Source organism: Myotis myotis, unplaced genomic scaffold, assembly GCF_014108235.1.
Source record: "Myotis myotis isolate mMyoMyo1 unplaced genomic scaffold, mMyoMyo1.p scaffold_m19_p_13, whole genome shotgun sequence".
In the NCBI taxonomy this organism is placed as follows: domain Eukaryota; kingdom Metazoa; phylum Chordata; class Mammalia; order Chiroptera; family Vespertilionidae; genus Myotis; species Myotis myotis.
In genome coordinates, this window is record NW_023416317.1 from 48,228,496 (window position 1) to 48,247,805 (window position 19,310).

Below are 19,310 nucleotides of genomic sequence, written 5' to 3' on the forward strand. Positions count from 1 at the left end.
TGCTGGCAAAGCCCTTCCGGGCCAGCAAGATGTCAGGGTCCCAAGGGGACGTGGCTAAGATGACAAATGGATGTTTCCACGGGTGGGTCCTAGGATCCCTCAGGGTACTAGGGCACTAGGACCCTCCCGCCCGGGCCAGGAAAACAGGTGAGATGGCTGGAGCCCTATCCTTCCAAAGGCAGACTGACAGGGTCTTGGGGACCCTTGACACACACCCCTATCCTGGACATCAAGGCAAGGCCCGGGCACCAAAGTGCCTGCTACTGGACTGGGCCTCAGGATTGGGTCATGGATGGGAATTACTGATTCTCCGCCCCACAGTCCCACACCCACACTCTAAGGGCCAGACGAGCTGAGGACATGGCTCCCTGGGAGTTCTCTCCAGGCGGCTCTTTCAGAAGGTGCTGACATAGAAGGAGCAGCACCGTCTCTCCCAGACCTGAGCCTCTGGGACCCTGAGGCATAGGACCAGAGGACACTTTGCTTCCTTAGACTCAGCTGTCCTGCTCACCCAACACAAGGAAACACTGGGATCACACAACCAAGACCTGAGGGTATTCAAGCCTTAGACCATTCATTTCTGAAAGGGGGAAACTGGGGCCAGTTGGCTATGCCCCCAGGCGGCCCACATGTCCATCACACTGCTTCCCCATCTCCATCTCTCGCCCCCGCCCCCCCAGGGTGGTGTTCATGGATCTGACTCACCCCAGGTTACTAGCTCATTAGGGGCAGGACAAGGACTCGACTCCAGGTCCCCTGCCCCCCAGGGCAATGTTAGGGGGTGGTCCCAATTGACCGCACTGACCAAACTGTCCACATGTGCATGCTCAGAGCATCCAAATGGGAAAGAATTTGCACAGGCGGGCCCTCAAGGGACACTGCGACCAGCTGCGAGTGCCGGGCTGTGCTTTGTCTGTCCCTGCCTTAGTTTTGGGAGGCACAGCAAGCTCTGGCCCACATCAATCAGCTACCAGAAAGAACCAGCCCAAGACCGACCCCTTCACTCTCTGCGCAGGGACTGGAAATAAACAAATGGACGGCAGCATATAAGAGAAATGATTTAACTTTATAAAATGTGATAATACAGCAAGATTTGATTGGGGTTGTTTATCTGGCAAGTGAAGTTTATAAAAAACACCTGGAATAAAAATTAGAAACGTAACTAATAAAAGTTAGAAACATAAACATTTTGAGGAAATAGTCATTTAGAAAGACAGTGACAACAATGAGCAGCAAAAGCAGCAGCGACGACGTGGGTGGAAAGTCGGTTCCGTTGTGATGACAAAACAATGAAGGGCCGAGGGGGAGCCTGACCTTCCGCTCTAGCCCAGCTGAGAGGCTGGGGAAGCGGCGGGCAGTGATCTCGAGAGAGGCACCAAGGCCTCCAGAATGGAACCCTATTGACGGCCGCTGGCCCAGCGGGGTGGGGGGAGCAATGCCTCCTGTACACCGACACCCCCCACCACCACCACCACCCTTCCTTTTACGGGCCTCCCAGCCTCGGGCAGTGATTCACAGCTGAGTCCCTATGGATTGGCACTGTACGACCGGCCTACTACTCTGTCCACCTTCCTAACCTGCATCGCTGCAGGCCGCCCCTGTCCCACGGGGTGAGCTCAGTGGGAGAAAACTCATCAGAATGTCAACCTGAGCTAGAATGACAAGCTGCCAGGGAGAACCAAGGAAACAACATACCCGGCTACACACAAAACGCTTTTAGAGATGTCTTCCCACAGCCGAGGCGGAGTGAGGGCCACCTTGGCGAGGCAGGCTGGAAGGCCCCCAGCATCATCCCCATCCTGGCCGCCCAAAGGACACGGGGGGATTCTTGACTACATTGTGAGGTAGTCTAACCATGACTTGCACATGTAGCTGGGCATGGCGGGGCGGGGGGGGGGGGGGGGGGTGGCGAGCAGAAAAGTTGCCAAAGAGAAAAGGTAACCTATATGACGAAACAAACTATGCTACAAGTAGGCTCGGAGATGACCAGACTGGATTGGGGTCAGGAGAGGCCGGTGGCAGGGCTCACACAGACCTGGGCACGCACAGCCCTGGCTGCAGCGTGTGGAAGGGGATGAGGGAACCCCTGGAGGGATGTCCTGGCCCAGGGAAGCCGCAACTCTGAGGTGAGGGGTGTCCCTCCTACTGCTCATGTCGTGATGGTTTTGAGCCAGAGAACCTGGGGATTTGGGGGAGGAGACCCAAGGTTCCCTTCAGTGATGGCTCCTCTCATCTGACGAGTTTCAGGGGAGCTAATACTGCTAGGCCTGAACTGGGAAAGCACTAGAGGGCCCGCTCGGAGGGAGCAGTCAGACCCTAAGCCACCTTGGAAGGAGCAATATCACAAAGCAAAGAGGTTGCTAGACTCCCCTACTTTTTTATGCTAATTGACATTCTTTTCTCTTCTGCTCCAGCACTCAGGATTCTAAGTCCGGACGGAATGTTCTGAAGGTTAGGCAGCAGCAGCTGTGTGGATCCTAGTATTTTCTCTGCTTTCCACATTTCCGTGAACGCCTTCTAGGACGGAGCTCACCGAAGTCCTCAATTTCATTTTCATATTCATCTTCCTGAACGATTCCTATTTAAAAAGCAAACAAAACCAAAAAAAAAAAAGAAAGAAAAACAATGTGCAGAATGGTGATTTTTCCCCACTCCACTGCAAAACAGAACACCCTAGTAAAACCTCGTGTTTCTGTAATTGTTTTAAATTAAAGGGGAAAAGGCCTCCCGCCAGGGTGACAGAAAGTGAGGATGCATCTGAGCACAGATGCTGCCTCCCAGGATGAGCCAAAGCCAAGGGAAGCCCTCATCTCTGGAATTAAGTTCTCTTACAGGCTGGCTCCTTTGGCCTTCTTTTAGAGGCCCTTTAAATGAAAGAAACCAAACAAAACCCAAACTCAACCACAGACTAGAGTTGATACATCAGTTACCTCCATCTTGAAATAATAGTCCCAGATTTTTTTTGTTGGCATAGACATTTGTGCCAAGGGCCCTCCAGTTCCCCCCAGCTCTGGAGTCTGCAATTTCCAGTAGCGTCTGGATTAAAAGGACTCAAAGAAGGGCCACCTGGGCCGGGCAAAATACTCAGAGCAAGAAGAAATGTGGGCAGGTGGGGAGGGGGCAGCAGTTGGAATGGGCAAGAGAGAAGACTTTCCAGATCAAATAGAACTTGGCAAGATGATTCTGACTGTCGGGAGAGAAGCCTGACTCATCCGACACAGCCCTCAATGTTCTGTGGGAAGACAATTGCAAGCTGCCCCAATGATTCAGTTTGTTTTCTATCCCAAGCCCAGGACAGCACTGACACACACTAAACACACATTAATAATCATTAACTTATATGCAAACATGTTTATCAAGGAATGGCTCTGCAATGCTTTGTGCATCCTTGGGAGTCACTGTTCTGAGTATGAGTAGTGACCGACCAGCATTGATAACAGCTCGAGTGGCAAAACATTTTTTAGAAAAAAACAACATAAACCCAGAATAACCTTCAGTCTGGTGGAGAAGCTCAGATACTGTGTGACAAAAAATCTCGCTCAGCGGAGCAATGGTGCTAGACAGACAGTGGTCAATGCTGATGTCCTAGACAGCCCCACGTCAGCCTGACCTGAACGTCAGCAGAACCAAGAACCATGGGACCCAGAGCACGGTCCTAAGACAAAGGGCTCCTTACCTTCCTCCTTCAGGTGCAGCTCTGTTTTCTTCAGCCACTCCCTCGCATCCTTGACTGACGGGATCAGAACATTGACCAGCCGAGTCATCACCTCCTTCGCTGTGGGAACCAAAGAACAAGGGCTCTGAGTGAAGGGGCTGCCATAGGGCCTCGAACACCCAGAATTAGAGCCAAAGCCCCCACCTCCCCAGAGCTTGTCTCTGTTGCTTCTCCCGAGGAAAACGGCAGACAAGGCCCCACAGCCCACTTCTGCCACCAGCAGCATAAACTGCGATTAAATGCTAGCCCGGCATCATTCCTGTGTGTCTGTTAAACCTTAAACTGCAGTGTCTGAATTATGGAATGATTCTAAAATATGCAATTTCACTCACTTTGTACGGAACATAACTTCCATTCCGTGTTGCTAAGAAGTAGCTAATTAGGAAGTTAGAGGAAATCTGATTCAAAGACCCATTAGCATTCTTATCATTAAGGGCTCACACTGGGTATGGCTTAAAGACCCTCCTAAAGGGAAGAGACCAGCTACACACCTACAGATCTTAGCACAGAGTGGGAGCTCAAGAAATGATCATGAATGAATGAATCAGAAGCTCAAGACTTTAAACATTCTCCCTATATTATCTCCATAGAACTAGGCAGTAAGCCCTATCCTTGTCTGTAAGGCCAGGGGAACCAGCCCAGCCCAAGATACTCAGGAAGTTTTTCATTGGGGAAAGGGTGGTCCAAACCATGGTGCCTTGCTCTAATTTGAGAACACACAGTCCTTACTTGTATTTCTGCAAACGCCAAGTTCCATGACCCCAGGTCAGACCTCAACACAAAGGGCTTGATTCTGACCTCTGTTCTCAAAGCCCAGGTTCTACCACGGCCTGGGCCCCCATTCCCGAGGGCCCCTTACCGCCAGCCCAGGCCTTCTGCCTGTAGAGGTCCTCCACCGCATCTGAAACCTTCCTGATGTTCTCCTGGACCTTCCTCTGCAGCATGAGGCTGTGCTCCTTGGAGCCCAGGTGACTACGAATCCACACGCTCTGCTCGATGTCCTGCACCACCAGCTTGCCTTCGTCGATGGCCGGGTCCACCTTCTCATGAAAGAATTCAGAGTATTTCTGGTAGGCCATTTGCTGCCTCTGGTGGCCTTCTAGGTGGATGTGATGCTCATAAGACTCGCTATTCCTCTCCCGACCTTCCTTGTCACCCAGCTCAGCCTCGGAGAGGGCCACCGCCTCTGAAGTCTCTCCCTCAAAGGCTTTACTGGGGCTGAAATAGTTCTCAGGACTTCGGGTGAACTTCACCCCGCACAGGTCGCACTGGGTCCTGTCGACGTCGGCTTTTTTGAAGATCCCGGTCCCAGGCTCCCTGGTCTCCTCCCTGGAACACCCCATCTGGGCACTCACCCTCCTCTTCCAGCTGATGCACAGGGCCACCACCAGGCACGCTCTCCTCAACTTCCGCTGGATGGAAGCCTTCCACTGCTTCTGGGACAGGATGGTGGCCAGGAGGTGGTCTCGGTCTTCCAAGGCCAGCTCATCCGTCTCATCCTGACCAAACTCACACTCTGGTTCGGCAAAGTAGCCCACGGGGTCCACGCAGAGCAGGCGGTTTAGTTTGACCTCCTCGTGATAGAGGCCGCGGACCGTGACCCCTTTGGTGTGCCCGCTGTCCCATCGCCAGTGGCAGTCCATCAGGTACTCTTCATCGCGCTCAAAGAGCAGGTCCTGCAGCGCCTCGGCCACTGACTTCACATCGGCCGCCATCAGCACCCGCTTCACCACATCCCGGAGCCTCTCGGGCACCTGGTCTGGGTAGTCGACGCTCATCAGCTGCAGCCTCTTCTCGATCTCCTGGAAGTGGCGGTGCAGGAGCGACTTGCAGAACGGCTGCAGGACCACCTCGGCATTCACCAGCATCACCAAGCACAGCACCAGGGTCCGCTCCGCCTCCCCGGAGACCACACAGTCTATGTCACTGAAGGCATCGAGCAGGACGTTGAAGTTCACATTCTCGTAGCCGCACAGCACCTTGACGAGGTAGGAGAGGTGGAACCGGAAATCCTGAATGGCTCTCGTCACATCCTTCGGCTTGTAGTCCTGAATGATGGAGAACACGTCCCCGAACTCCTTGTCCCTCTTGCTGAACAGAAACTCCCAGTAGTGCAAGAGCGCGATGTAGCTCTTGGGGAGGCACAGGATGGCACTCTTCCGGAGGCGGGCCAGGACCACCCCGCAGTGGACGAACTGGAACTCCAACAGGGCCACCGTGTTCCCAATGCTGGGGATGAGCGGCTCTTTGCACCTCTTGACCAGGACGTTCATGAAACGGAAAAAGAGCCTCTTGTAGTTTTCTGGGTTCCTATACACGTAGAGCTGGTCGATGCAATTCTCCAGCAGCCGGATGAAGCACAGGTGGGTCTTCTCGGTGCTCTCATCATCCTTGTTGGGTGCCAGCATGCCGAACTTCCCCTCTATCCCTTTCATCCTGCTGCCTCGGCCCCGGCCCCGTTCCTCTTTCTCCAACGCGAGAGCTTTGAGTTCCCGGTGGTAGTTGTCTTCCTCCTGGTGGAGCAGCTTCCCGAACTCCTCGGGGTAGCTGGACGAGAGCAGGAAGGCCTGCATGGCGCTCAGCCACAGGTCGGTGGACTCCCGGCGGCTGCGCGCCCGTTCGTTCTGAAACAGGAAGTAGATGTACTCCTTCAGAGCAAACCTGTAGGACCGGAAGGACTTGTAATTGGGTTTGAGGATCTCTTTGCACGCCATGGGGTTTTCGGACAACACTCGCTGATGGAAATGTTTAGGGAAGACTACACTCAGGAAGGACTTGCAATGGCCATACTTATCTGCAGACAGAATATAATCGATCTGTTCCAGTTCTTCAGCTAAGCTTTTAGGGAATACTTTCTTGGCTTCCAAAAGCAGCCCGTTGATGGCCACCTGGTGCATTTTCGACTGAACCAAACACTTGGCCTCACAACGCCGCAGAGGCCTGTGGTAATCTTCACAGTTTCCGTCCTCACATTTTAAGCCAACAATGAACCGCAGGCAGATGCCCGGGTAGGTCTTCCCCAGCAGGCTCTGCGTGATCTGACACAGCCTGCTAAAGAGGTGTTTGTTTAGGGCCAGTTTCACTTGGTCAGTCATTATCAAGAAATGATCTTTTGTTTTCTTCTCTTTCAAGTTTAAATCCAGGTCAAAAATTATTTTTAATATGGGTCCAGGGTCATTCTGAGCTATCTGGCAATACTTGGCATCCACTTGAGAAATCCCAAAAAACTCAAAGCAAAACTTAACCATATCCTTCTCTGCGTTGTTGGTGACTCTTTTGAGGGCCCTGACCAGATTGAGGAGGACTTCCAAGCCCCCTGGAGCCAAGGCCAGAACCTTCTGAGGGTCAGCCTCACAGTGGCTGGTGGCTTCGTAGAGCGCTTCTACCACGCCAGCCGAGTGGTTGAGAGTGTCAAACTTGAAGAAGGCATCCTTGAGATTCTGAAAGTCTTTCAGGATCACCCCCAGCAGGAACTGGGCCTCAGCAATGCCAAACAGCTGATTGGTTTGATAGCAGAGATCCAGGGCTTCTCTCAGAATGGCCTTGGTATGTTCTACCTCCGAGTCCCTAGCCACATTGAGGCGGGCAGCCTCCAGCAGACACGAGGCCTGGAAGTCCTTGTCGGCAGTGAGCCTGGCGGCCTCCAGCAGGAAGCCGTGTTGCTTCATCAGCATGGCAGCCTCTTCTCTCCGGCCTTCTCTGTTCAGCAGGTCTGCGGCCTCTGCGAGCCGTTTCCGAGACTTCAGGAACACCAGCTGGTCGTCTACGTCCAGCTTCGAGAGGACAGCCATCATCTCCTTGATCTTATTTGCACTCAGGTACTTTGCTGCAGCTTCCAAGTAAAACTGACTGGCTGAATAGGAGAGCTTGGATACGGGAAGGGTCTTGGTCCTTAGCATTGCTTCATACCTACAGGGAAAGATGACCCAAATCATAACTCATTGTCATGCACCAATAGAAAACTTCCTCCAAAATACAGCACAGGGCAACTTAAGTAAAATTGCCACATGTAGTATATAGCCTACTTTTCCAGGAGCCGAGAGGGGATCCAAACCCCTGCTGAGCAGAAATGCAGAATAACAGATTCTAATACCATGAGGGAGATCTCTGGGGGCCTCAACCACATGCTGTTTATAGATTCCTTGTCAAGTTTTAAACCCACCCATTTCCTCCTCCCCTTTGGAATAGCAACTAGGCTAAAGGCTCAGGAGGCCTCCACTGGGTCATGTATGAAACCTATGTATTTTAAAACTGAGGGTATGTGCACATACCTATCATATACCTATTTATAAATACATAGCTGAGCATCTACCAGTAGATCACAATGAAGCAAAATCCTAACTGCCCACTAGTGCTCTTACCTTTATATAGCCACATACCAGTGAAATTGTCATCTCAGCAGGTAAAGGTGAGAGGACAGAACCGTCACTAAGCACAAAATTGCTGTGCATTTTATATACACACTGGTAACCTCTTCTTCAGCCCCTTCTCTTCATGACCCTGAGTCAAAGCTTATAAAGAGCATGGAGAACACAGAGTCCTGTTCTCAAGATCTTGAGCCAGCACCGAGACCACCACTCAAGTGGAAGAAGGGTGACATGGTCAAGCCATTATGGAAGAACAGGGTGACATCACCCAAGGCAGGCAGCCCCAGGAAGCAGGGGTAGGGGAGGGAGAGAATAAAACCACCTACTTTTCCACTGCAACAGCAGCTTCTTCATAGAGCTCCTCTTGACAGTACATTTTAAGTGCTAGATCAAATTCCTGAATCTGCTCAAAGCATCTGAAAGCATCTTGGTAGCACTGGCTTCGCTTATAGAAATAGGCGGCATCTTTTATCTAAGATGGAATACAATTTTCTTCTCTGAATACTCAGAACATAACACTTTTGATCTTAAAAATAAACCAAACATCTTGAGTGATGAATAAAATAATCATATGTCTTGCTAATTGTTAGAATCCATTGGAGGGGCAGGGGGACGACTAAAACACAGGTAATGTGGGGGAAACTAATTCCTTATAGCAGTGATGGCGAACCTTTTGAGCTCGGCATGTCAGCATTTTGAAAAACCCTTACTTAACTTTGGTGTCGTGTCACATATAGAAATGTTTTGATCTTTGCAACCATAGTAAAACAAAGGTTTATATTTTTGATATTTATTTTATATATTTAAATGCCATTTAACAAAGAAAAATCAACCAAAAAAATGAGTTCGTGTGTCATCTCTGACACATGTGTCATAGGTTCGCCATCACTGCCTTATAGGTAGAAAAATAAATGTAAACCCCAACCTCACACCATACACAATACACAAAATGAAGCTCCAGATGGGTTAAAGCTATAAGTTTGAAAGCTATTGGGGGTAATGTTTGAAACTATCTCTTGTGACTTGAGAGGTAAAGAAGGTCTTCAGCAAAACCCGAAACACACATTCAGGAGAGGAATGGATGGATTTGGTTACATCAAAACTGTTCAACAATGAACAAGTGAAACACAGTTAACAGAGAGAAGAAAAACACTGACATCTAGATCAGCACTGTCCAACTGATCTTTCTGTGAAGATGGAAATGTCCCATATCTATGCTATCCAACATGGCAGCCACTCACTAGGTGTGAATAGTGAGCAATGAAATGTGGGCAGTGCAATCAAGGAGCTGATTTTTTATTGCATTTAATTTTGATTAATTTTAATTGCCACATGTGGCTAGTGGCTACTGTACTACACTAGGCAGGTCAGAACATAAAATGGATTCCTGCAGCCATTAAAAAAAGAAAGAAGAAAAAAAAAGACTTTCCTAAAAACACAACAGAAAACTAAGCCAAAGATATAAACTGGCAGTTCACTGTGGGGGAAACTTAATAATCAGAGAAATGCAAATTAAAATATGAGATCCAACCATCTGGTTTGCAAAATTCAGAAAATCAGTACCCACTGAATGTGGAACCCACAGGCACCAAGTGGCATGACTGTTCTGGAAAGCTCTCACCTTCACTTGCTGATACTAAGTATATGCATACCCTGGGGCTAGTAATCTCATTTCTAACATCACATCTCCCGGTCTCACACAGAACTGGAGGAGACATCCTGCACTACAGTACCATGTCTGGCAGCCAGGAGTTGGTGGTCACTTGGGTGTCCACCACTAGGGAAATGGATAAGTAATGTTGAAGATGCCCACTGTGGAATTCTATCAGTGATCAGCAACCTGGCCAGACATAACACTATAGCAGGAGGTGGAAAAAAAAATGAAAAACAGAATAGATGTATTTAGATAAGCTTAAAATATACATGCACAGAAAATACTACTATTTATTCTTCCATTGCGCATGCACACGAGGACATATAGTAAATGCATTGGAATGGCTGCCAATAAGAAGAGAATGGGAATGGAGACTGGCTATGAAGAGGAAGAGGATGAACAAAATGAAATGCAACGAGCATGGACTTGTACCACGTTCATTGGTGGGCTTGCCACGAACAGAAGAGCATTCCACTCCTCTCCCTCTCACACTCCCCATCCAACCCATCACTTAATCCTGCCTGCTTGGCTCTCCCAACATTTCCCAGATATGACCCCTTCCCATCACCTCCATCACCACGGTGGCAATCCAGGCCACCTATCTCAGCCTCAGCCACCACTAGACTTTCTTGACATTTCTGCTTCTACTCTTGCTGCCTACAGACCTCTTGACAGAGCATCCAAATAATTAGCTTCATGTCAGTCCTCCAATCCAAACCTTCTACCGGCTTCTCCACCCTCCCTCCTCCCCCACGTGAACAAAGTCCAGTCCCCTACCATGGACTCTGAGGCCCTACATGATTTTTTTCCACCTGTCTCTTGCTCATTTTACCATTTCTACCTGGCTCGCTCTGCTCTGGCCAAAAGGCTTCCTTGCTGTTCTTCAACCTCGCCCACACGCTCCCATCTGTGGCCTTACCCCTGCAGGGATCCTTGGCCTGCCATGCCCTCCAGCAGTTGTTCTCAGAGTCTCCGCTCAAAAGTCAGCTCCTGACACCCCCTGTCTAAAACAGCAATACCTACCACCCTGTCTCCTCTCACCATCGCTGACATCTTACACTCACTGGCTTATGTGTCATCTCTTCCTCACACCAGAGAGGGAAGCTCTGCAGACAGAGCCCCTGCTTTGTCGCCTGCTGCTTGCTGAGCACCCACAGTGCCTGGCACAGCAGAGGTCCTTGGATTTGTTGAACATTTAACTTCATAGCTCTACTTGCTGTACCTGAGGTCCAAAGAGAAAACAAAAACCAAGTACATATGCCAGGCCCTCTGATAAACCTCAGCTGGGTCTAATTTAGTGCGACAAGCTCCATGAAAGACCAAAATATGCATAAGATTTGAGTGTGAGCCTCCTCTGTGTCCAGAGACCGCACAGACCTGAGAGCTCTTAGACCCACCTTCACATTGATAAAACCCCATAACCAGTGCATCTAACTGCCCTGGCTCCTTGCCTCTCCATAACCAGTACATCTAACCGCGCTGTCTCCTTGCCACTCCTCGACAATGCTGATTACTCTGAAAACATTTCCCTGAGTATGAGTGAAGGCCCCAATAAATGCCAATGTGCCCCCAGCTGAAGAAAAGAGGGGATGACTCTAAGAGGCAGCTCCCCACTAGGCCGGCTCTGCTCCATGAGGGGGTCCCCACTGCCATCCAGAGCAAGGGCTCTGAGAGGTTTCCAGGGAAACCAATGTTGCTCTCTGGAGAGGCTGGAGGCAGGCAAGGCAGAGGAATCCCTGAAAGGAAATCTCGCACTCCCACGGCCCCTCCCAGGCATTTCTTCCGTGGGGGAGGAGGCAGCACACACGTGGGGCTGGGAGCAGGGAGGCAATGTGGCTGAAGGATTCTCACAAAGGCTGCTGCCAAGCTGGTCAATTTGAGTAAAGCTGGTGATTTGGTGGGATGCCCCCAAAAGGCCAGAAGCTGGCTGAGGGTCCAATCCCAATTCCAGGAAGGAGCCTCAGCAAAAAAAAAAAAAAAAAAAAAAAAAGGGCCCAGACTCTCCCCTGGGTGGGGCTTGGAGCTACTGGAATGTTCTGGTCAAGCCTGCAGCAGTGGAAAGGAGGAGGAGGCTGTGGCTCTGGGAGCAGGCGGTCTCCACACTCTGTGGGCACTGACGTCCTGGAGGGGAGAATGCGGGCTGTGCTATGGCTGCCTGGGTCCCCTCCCCACCACTTTCAGAGGCAGAGCTTGGCAGGCTGGGAAGGTGAGGTGACAGATAGGAAGGGGTCTCTGGCTCAGTCATGACTGGCACTGGTAGGCAAAAAGGGGAAAGCAGTAGGCATAGGCTTGCAGTTGTCACCGCTTGGGGTCCAAGTGGTGGCATTAGAGTTTGGAGGGTGATGGCATTAGAGACTAAGGGATACGGAGAGTTTGGAAACTATTCTAGTTCCTGAAATCTTAGCACCCAGAACTTCCAGCCACACTGAAATTCCTATTCCAACCCATCTCCCACATCCTAAGTCACATCCCATAATAAACATGGGGCAGGGCAGGCAGCATGGGAGCCACACTTCAAACTTCCCCACAGGTCTCACCTCCACCCCACCCAATGCTCGGGGTGCTCTGAGGATCCAGGAGTTAATGCATTTCACATACAGACATGGAAACCTACCTCCCTCCTGGAGCAACACGGTAACCCACCAGGGCAAATGCACCAGCCACAGCTGGACACTGCAGAGCACTGCTTCTCAGACAATCGGCAGTGAAGGACTCAATGGTTTTACACGTCCAATCCATCGCCACTGATTCATTAAAACAAATTGCATAACTTCCAGCACGGTGATTATAGTCAGTAATGTTGTCATGCACATTTGAAAGTTGCTAAGAGAATAAATCCTAAAAGTTCTCGTCACAAGAAAAAAATCTTAACTTTGTGTGGTGATATCAAACTTATGGTGGTGGTCACCTCACAATATATACTAGTACATATATCAAATCACTATGCTGTACACCTAAAACTAATACAATGTCATATTCTATTCTAACTCAATAAAAAAATGTTCACTAAGAAAATTATCACCAGTTGGATGCATAGCAATGCTAAATTGTTATAAAAATGTCTAACTGCTTACTTTCATCTTCTGTGCCAATCTTGTTGCAGAAAAGCCATAGTGTGTGGCCTCAGCCAGCCTGCTGCCCACTGTGAGTCGTCGTGCCCTAGGCTAGCAGTCTGTCTAGCAGAGCTCTCTGCAACAATGGAAATGTTCTGTATCCGCGAGCACTTGAAATGTGGCTGGTGAGGCTAAGGAAATGGACTGTTAATTTTCTCACTCTCTAATTAACTTAAACTTTAAAATAAATAGCCACATGAGGCTAGTGGCTGCCAGAATGGTCGGTGCAGATCTAGAGCAAGTACAGGGAGCACAGAACAACCGCCATGGAAATGCCAAGCCATTCACCCAGACAGACGCCAGACTGCGAACACAGAGAAAGAGAAGAGGAATATTCTAAAGCCCGCCTTCCCTTTGGTTTGAACATATGGCCTCCCCATGGTTAATATCAGGTCTCAAACATTCCCACAGACATGAACACACACACACACACACACACACACACACGCATATCCTTGGAGCCCTCTGAACATTTGTGCAAATGGAGAAAGAAGGACTATCCTAGAGTGGACAAGGCCAACCTCTCCCTCTTTGGAGGACTGGAGCCCCTTCCTGAAGCAAGAGAGGCAGATGCTCCCCCCGCCCCCCATCTGCTCACAGGGAGCCCAGTTTTCCCAGGAGCAGCCGTGGGCCAGACTGTACCTTCCCCAGCCTCTCGCACAGCTGAGCGGAGAGCTGGAACTCCTTGGCGTAGCTCAGACACTTAAGGGACAGCTTTGGCTCATTGCATTCCAAATAGGTCTTAGCCAGTTCCAAGTACTCCATCTGCTTTTCCCTGTGAGGGGGAAACAAAACAGAGTTTCCATGGGACGTTGACCTAACACCAATGTATTTACCTGCTGAGCTCACCACAGCAAACCTGAAAGGACCGAGGCTCTTACTTGGGGCTGACTTTCTTGGATTTCATGTTCAGGGCGGTGTTGTGGGCCAGGGCCAGTTTCTCCTTCTCAAACGCACCTCCTTTCTGGTAACACTTGGCTGCAACCTGGAAAAGGCGAAAGGTTTTGATTCCCTGCAAGGGAATGGAGGTGACCAACAGAACCAGAGTGTCTGAGCTGACAAAACATGAGCCTCACCCCAGCCCAATCTGAGAGGGAGGAGAGGGAGGTGCTGGTGAGCTAAAGAAAACGGCCTCCAAGGATCAAGTCCAATAGTGTTACCGGCTAACACTTCACACTCAAAGGTTCCTTCTCAAAGTACCCGGCAGCCATGGGAAGGGTACAGAGTGCATACTTTTACAGGCCACCATAATAACACCCTCTGTTAATCATCCAACAGTCACGCATGAGAGGTTACATCCTTCTCTTGTACAGAGTAGCAACTTCAGGTAAGAGACACAGAGTAATTGGCCCAAAGGCACACGGTGGCTTTTCTGGGCTCAACACAGGTTCTCCCAGTTGGTGACTGTAACGGCTAACCGGTGGTGTTGGCGGAACAGCCTCAGTGCACCCACTGGGGGTAGAAATGGGGATAGAGACAGTACCAAACATATCCCAGAAGATAACTGACCAGACCCTTGGGACATGAAGATCTGTGTAAACCAAACAGAAGGTGGGCAGACAAGTGTCACAGGGGAGTCAGCCTGCACCCCGATCCCTGCCAGCAGAAAGCTGCTGTTCTCCAACAGAAATGCTGACACCATGTCTGCAAGCCCAGGCTACAGCAGAAAGTTCACATTCTGCCCAACAGGTAGAGATTGGGTCTCATGGGCAAGGGAAGGGTTAAGTGGCACTTGCTGATAAAATGGACAGGATGGCATCTCTTCTGCTCAAGCTCTTTGCTGCAGCACCCACAGCCCCATGGGCTTCCTTTTATTCCTGTGATCTGTGCCATACCCCTTACCACCACAGGGCCTTTGCATATACTGTTCCCGATTGAGATGTTCTTCCATCCCTTCTCTGCCTGGTTAACTTCATTCATCCCATAGGTCTCAGCTCAACACTCCCTTACTCGAAGCAGCTTTCCCTGTCCAGGACAGGTCGTTCTGGGGGCAGCTGGTCTCTCACCTCTGACATCTGCAACAGCTGGGACAGTGCAATCTTCTGTTTGTCTGCCTCGCTCATCATCATATCCCCACAACCTAAACACAATATTGGCCCCTAGCTTAATAGGAATCTGTTGAAGGAATGAATCTCAAGTAGTTCTCATTTGAGATTCTGGAACATTCACTGACAGGCAGCCAGAAACTCAATAAACCACCTGAGTCCTGAAGTCCTTTAGTGGAGTCTAAATAAAGTCGAAGAGGAGAAGGCTTTTTATAACATTCTCATCTGTGCTGGCTCCCCTAAAAAGACTTCTGCAGCTAAAGACTACATATTTACGAAAATACTTTCCAGATACGCCCAACAGTGCAAATTCTGTTTTCTCACCCCTTGGGATTCAAGGGTGGCCACAGTCCTTCATTCCTCCCTGTATCTGTCCATGCCCTTTTATCAAATAACCCTGCACCTTCTCCCATTATAAAGGCTGCCCATGTTCCCGCCCTTCTGATCTCAGCTGTGACTTGCTTGGTGAGCAGGACACAGGGAAGCAACACTGGAGCAATCCAGGCCAGGCCTCAGGAGGATTGAGTGTGTCTGCTGCCCTCTTTGAACCCTGCTCAGGTGTCATATGAACCAGCCCAGGTTGGCCTGCTGGAGGCTGAAGGGCATGTGATCCAGGAACCCCATCACCCCATCACCTGAGCCAAGAGCCAGAAGCAACCTGCTTGCCACCTGGCAGCTGCGTCCAGACACGTGAGGCCCCCAGCTGAGACCAGAACTACTCAGCTAAACTCAGCTTTGCAAACCCACAGAGCTGTGAGCTGCCTAAGTGACTTGTTTTAAGCCACTTAAGTTTTGGGGTGTTCAGTATGCAGAAAAAAGGTGAATCCTACATATGACTTACTTGCTGTAGACTTAAAACCACTTTCTCTGCCATAGGAGACAAAATTCTCCTAAGAATTTGGGGAAAGAAAACTCTTGGAATTCCTTCTCCAGGCATGTCAGATGGAAGACACCTCCAACAGTGACTCCCAGTAAGTTCTGACTTGTATTTTCATTGCACTCATCACTTCCCAGTACCTTCACTCGGGTCCAACGCTAAGAAATTCCAATGAAAAGAAAGATCATTAAAGCGGCAGGACAAGCTCTTCAGAGATATCACTGTCTCGGAACATTTCTTCGGGATTAGCAAGAGAAACTGCAGGCACTTTTCCGGTAACGTGTGAGGAGCTGGACCAAGCCTAGCATGAGCGCGGCGGCATGGAAGGAAAAGTCGTGCTCTGGCCCAGGCTCAGTTCCGGTGTTCTCTCAGGAAGCACTGCCTGCGCCTGCAAGCACGGGGCACTCCAGGTGCCTGCGGGAGCCAGATCTGAGGGAAATGTGCCTTTCCGTGTGGCTATGCCTGTGGTGGCCAGCCCTATTGTCAGTCACCCACACCCACGCCTACCTTTCTTGCCTAATGGCAGAACCTGCCTCCCATGAAAGGCCAGATAGGATAGCTCTCCCAGACTCCCATAGGGCCAGGCATGGGCATGTGACTGAGTAGTAACCAATGAGATGTAAGGAAAAGTCCACTGGGGACTTCATGATAAAAAAGAGACCCAGGAGAAGAAAGTGCCTGCCCTTCCTTCCTGCTTGGGATGCTGCTGAGATGGTTGGCACTGCCACAGCCATCATGTGACCATGAGGGGGACATCTCAGACAAGCTGCAGGTGACAGAAGGAGCAGACGGAATGAGACTGGGCCCATGTGGACTTGGTTGAGCTGAGGTGTCTGTGACCTGCAGGTGAAGATGTCATTAACACTGCATCACAGCAGACACACATTCAATGGTGCCCCACCCGAGACCATGTGATCTGGAGGGATAATGACTGTGGGGAAAAGAATGGGGCTCTTTAAGCTGGTTCAGTATTTTGAGAGGACTGCCAGTGATACCATTTCTCAGAAGAGCACTGCTCAGGCTCACTAAGATGTCCTGTGGCTAGAAATCAGTCAGCTCAGTCTAGTGAAAAAGCTTAGCCTATGCCCATCAGACTCAAATGGGCAGTGAAGTCTATGTCTGAGCAACTTAAAAAAAAAAAAAAGGACTAATCCATTACTGTTTTAAAATGTCATTTGATTGCCCTGGCTGGGTGGTTCAGTTGTTTGGAACTCAGCTGATCCCATCCACTGAAAGGGTCAGGGTTCAGTCGCCAGACAGGGCACATAGGGGAGGCAACTGATCAATGTTTGTCTCTCACATCAATGTTTCTCTAGGGCGCTCTCTCTCTCCCTTTTCCTTTCTCTAAAATTAATACACATATCCTCAGGTGAGGATAAAAAAGTTGTCACGTGTTTGCAGCAAAAGCTTTTAAGCATAGAACACAGGAGGGAAAGAAAATAACTAGTTGTGTTCCTTGGTGGAGCAAAAACCTTCCATTTTTGTATCACCACACGCTGGCCCTTGGCCAAAATGAAGGGCTGCCATGGTTGCATCGGGGAAGGAGTATGACAGGGAACTACCCTCATCCAGGGGTGACTTGATGTTGCAGGAAGTGGCAAAAGCACCATTACCCCGACCCTGTCCTGGTGGGAAACATGATGGTAAGAGACATGCCAGTGAGGCTAGATGAGGCCACCAGTCACCAAGACTTCCCCAGCCTTCTGGTCCAGCCCCTTACCTTCCAGCATTGGTGTTTGGCATAGTATTCCCCTTGTGCGATCCACTCCTTAGCAGTTGAGGTCTTAACAAACATGCTATCATCAAAGTCTAAAATGAAAAAGAAAAGTAAATTTGCTTCTCTGGGCATTTGTTCACTTAAACCTGTTTTTAGGGGATGAATTTTGTCCCCCCCCCTCACCAACCCCTGAAAATTTAAACATTGAAGCCCTAAGCTAGTACTTCAGAATGTGGCTATATTTAGAAATTGGGCCTAAATGAGGCTGTTCTGGTGTGCCCGGAACCAATCCAACTGGTGTCCTTATAAGAAAAGGAGAGCCCTGACTGGTTTGGCTCAGTGGGTAGGGCGTCAGCCTGTGGGCTGAAGGGTCCTGGGTTCGATTCCAGTCAAGGGCACGTACCTTGGTTGCGGGCACATCCCCAGTGGGGGGTGTGCAGGAGGCAGCTGATCGATGTTTCTCTCTCATCGATGTTTCTAACTCTCTATCCCTCTCTCTTCCTCTCTGTAAAAAATCAATAAAATATGTTTAAAAAAAAAAGAAAAGAAAAGGAGATTGATGCCAGGGGCTCGCACAGCGGAAAGGCCACCTGGAAGCCAGAAAGAGAGGCCTCAGAAGAAGCAAACCTGCTGACAGCTTGATCTTGAACTTCTAACCTTGGGAACTGTGAGAAAATAAGTTTCTGTTGTATAAACCACCTCGTCTGTGATATTCTATTACGGCACCCCTAGCAAAAGAATACATATGCGTTGTCTTTCTGGCACTCATTTAAAGATATATTATAGCTTACCAGACCCGGTTGTTGTGGGTTTCGAAAGGAGGGGATGGCGGTGAGAAAATATATTTTTTGGTTTTTGAACTTGGTTGGCCCTACCTTCCTTTTTTTTCCTTTTTTTTTTTAAATATATTTTATTGATTTTTTACAGAGAGGAAGAGAGAGGGATAGAGAGTTAGAAACATCGATGAGAGAGAAACATCGATCAGCTGCCTCCTGCACACCTCCTACTGGGGATGTGCCCGCAACCAAGGTACATGCCCCTGGCCGGAATCGAACCTGGGACCTTTCAGTCTGCAGGCTGACGCTCTATCCACTGAGCCAAACCGGTTAGGGCCCTACCTTCCTTTTCTATGACTATGGATTAGAAGACAGGTAGCAATTCTAATTCCTCCTTGAAAATCCAAAGCCACGTACCTCTTAGCAAACTCACATGTCGAGACTTTGGCAAGGGACAAGGTGATGGGATTTCACAGTGTTCCCAAATGTGCCAACTTTGCACTCATAGTGAGCAGTATGACACTCCCTTGGTGAACATAGACTGTTATAACTACCTGCTGTCAGACCCACCTGTTAGCCTCACTAGCCTGCTGGTGAGGGTATCGCTCCCCCACCCACCGCCCCCTGAGCGACACCAGGAGTGGGCAGCATTCTGCGGGTCTGAGCCATAGCTTCATCAAGCACATGATGACAGTGACTACCAGGACAACACAGACAGCCGGATCCGAGCTGAAGGGGTCAGAGACACCCAAGACAATGGATGTCAACCGGGGAGCCAGGCAGTCATGCCAGCTTTGTTTAGAAAGTGCAAAACCATGCCTTAAGCCTTGCAGCCTGACCCCTCCCTGCGGGTCCTCTGCTGTCCCTACAACACTGTGCAAAGATGACTCCGTAGCATTTTGTTCTGACTCGGTGTGCACTACCAGTGCCCTGGTGACATTTAACTCACAGCCAAGTGCTGCAGTTTCTCTGCAGAAGGCCAGTGAACGCTGCCACACTGTGCTGAAGAAACCCGAATCAGTCACTACACTCATCCCCAGCTCCCT

At 49.8% G+C, this 19,310-nt stretch overlaps 1 protein-coding gene across 6 annotated transcripts in view; it reads right to left on the minus strand.

The window, feature by feature from the left end:
• Positions 1–1,047: 1,047 nt before the first annotated feature.
• TRANK1 (tetratricopeptide repeat and ankyrin repeat containing 1) overlaps positions 1,048–19,310 on the minus strand; it is an 84,944-nt gene continuing 66,681 nt past the window's right edge. For all 6 annotated transcript variants that reach the window (XM_036332972.1, XM_036332968.1, XM_036332966.1 and 3 more), the window contains 7 exons: positions 17,492–17,580; positions 13,731–13,834; positions 13,492–13,624; positions 8,409–8,554; positions 4,575–7,624; positions 3,677–3,775; positions 1,048–2,578 (listed from right to left, as the gene is read on the minus strand). In XM_036332972.1, the coding sequence (XP_036188865.1) occupies positions 2,478–2,578; positions 3,677–3,775; positions 4,575–7,624; positions 8,409–8,554; positions 13,492–13,624; positions 13,731–13,834; positions 17,492–17,580 (3,722 nt within the window). In that variant the 3' untranslated portion in view covers positions 1,048–2,477. The remainder of the gene's footprint in view (positions 2,579–3,676; positions 3,776–4,574; positions 7,625–8,408; positions 8,555–13,491; positions 13,625–13,730; positions 13,835–17,491; positions 17,581–19,310) is intronic.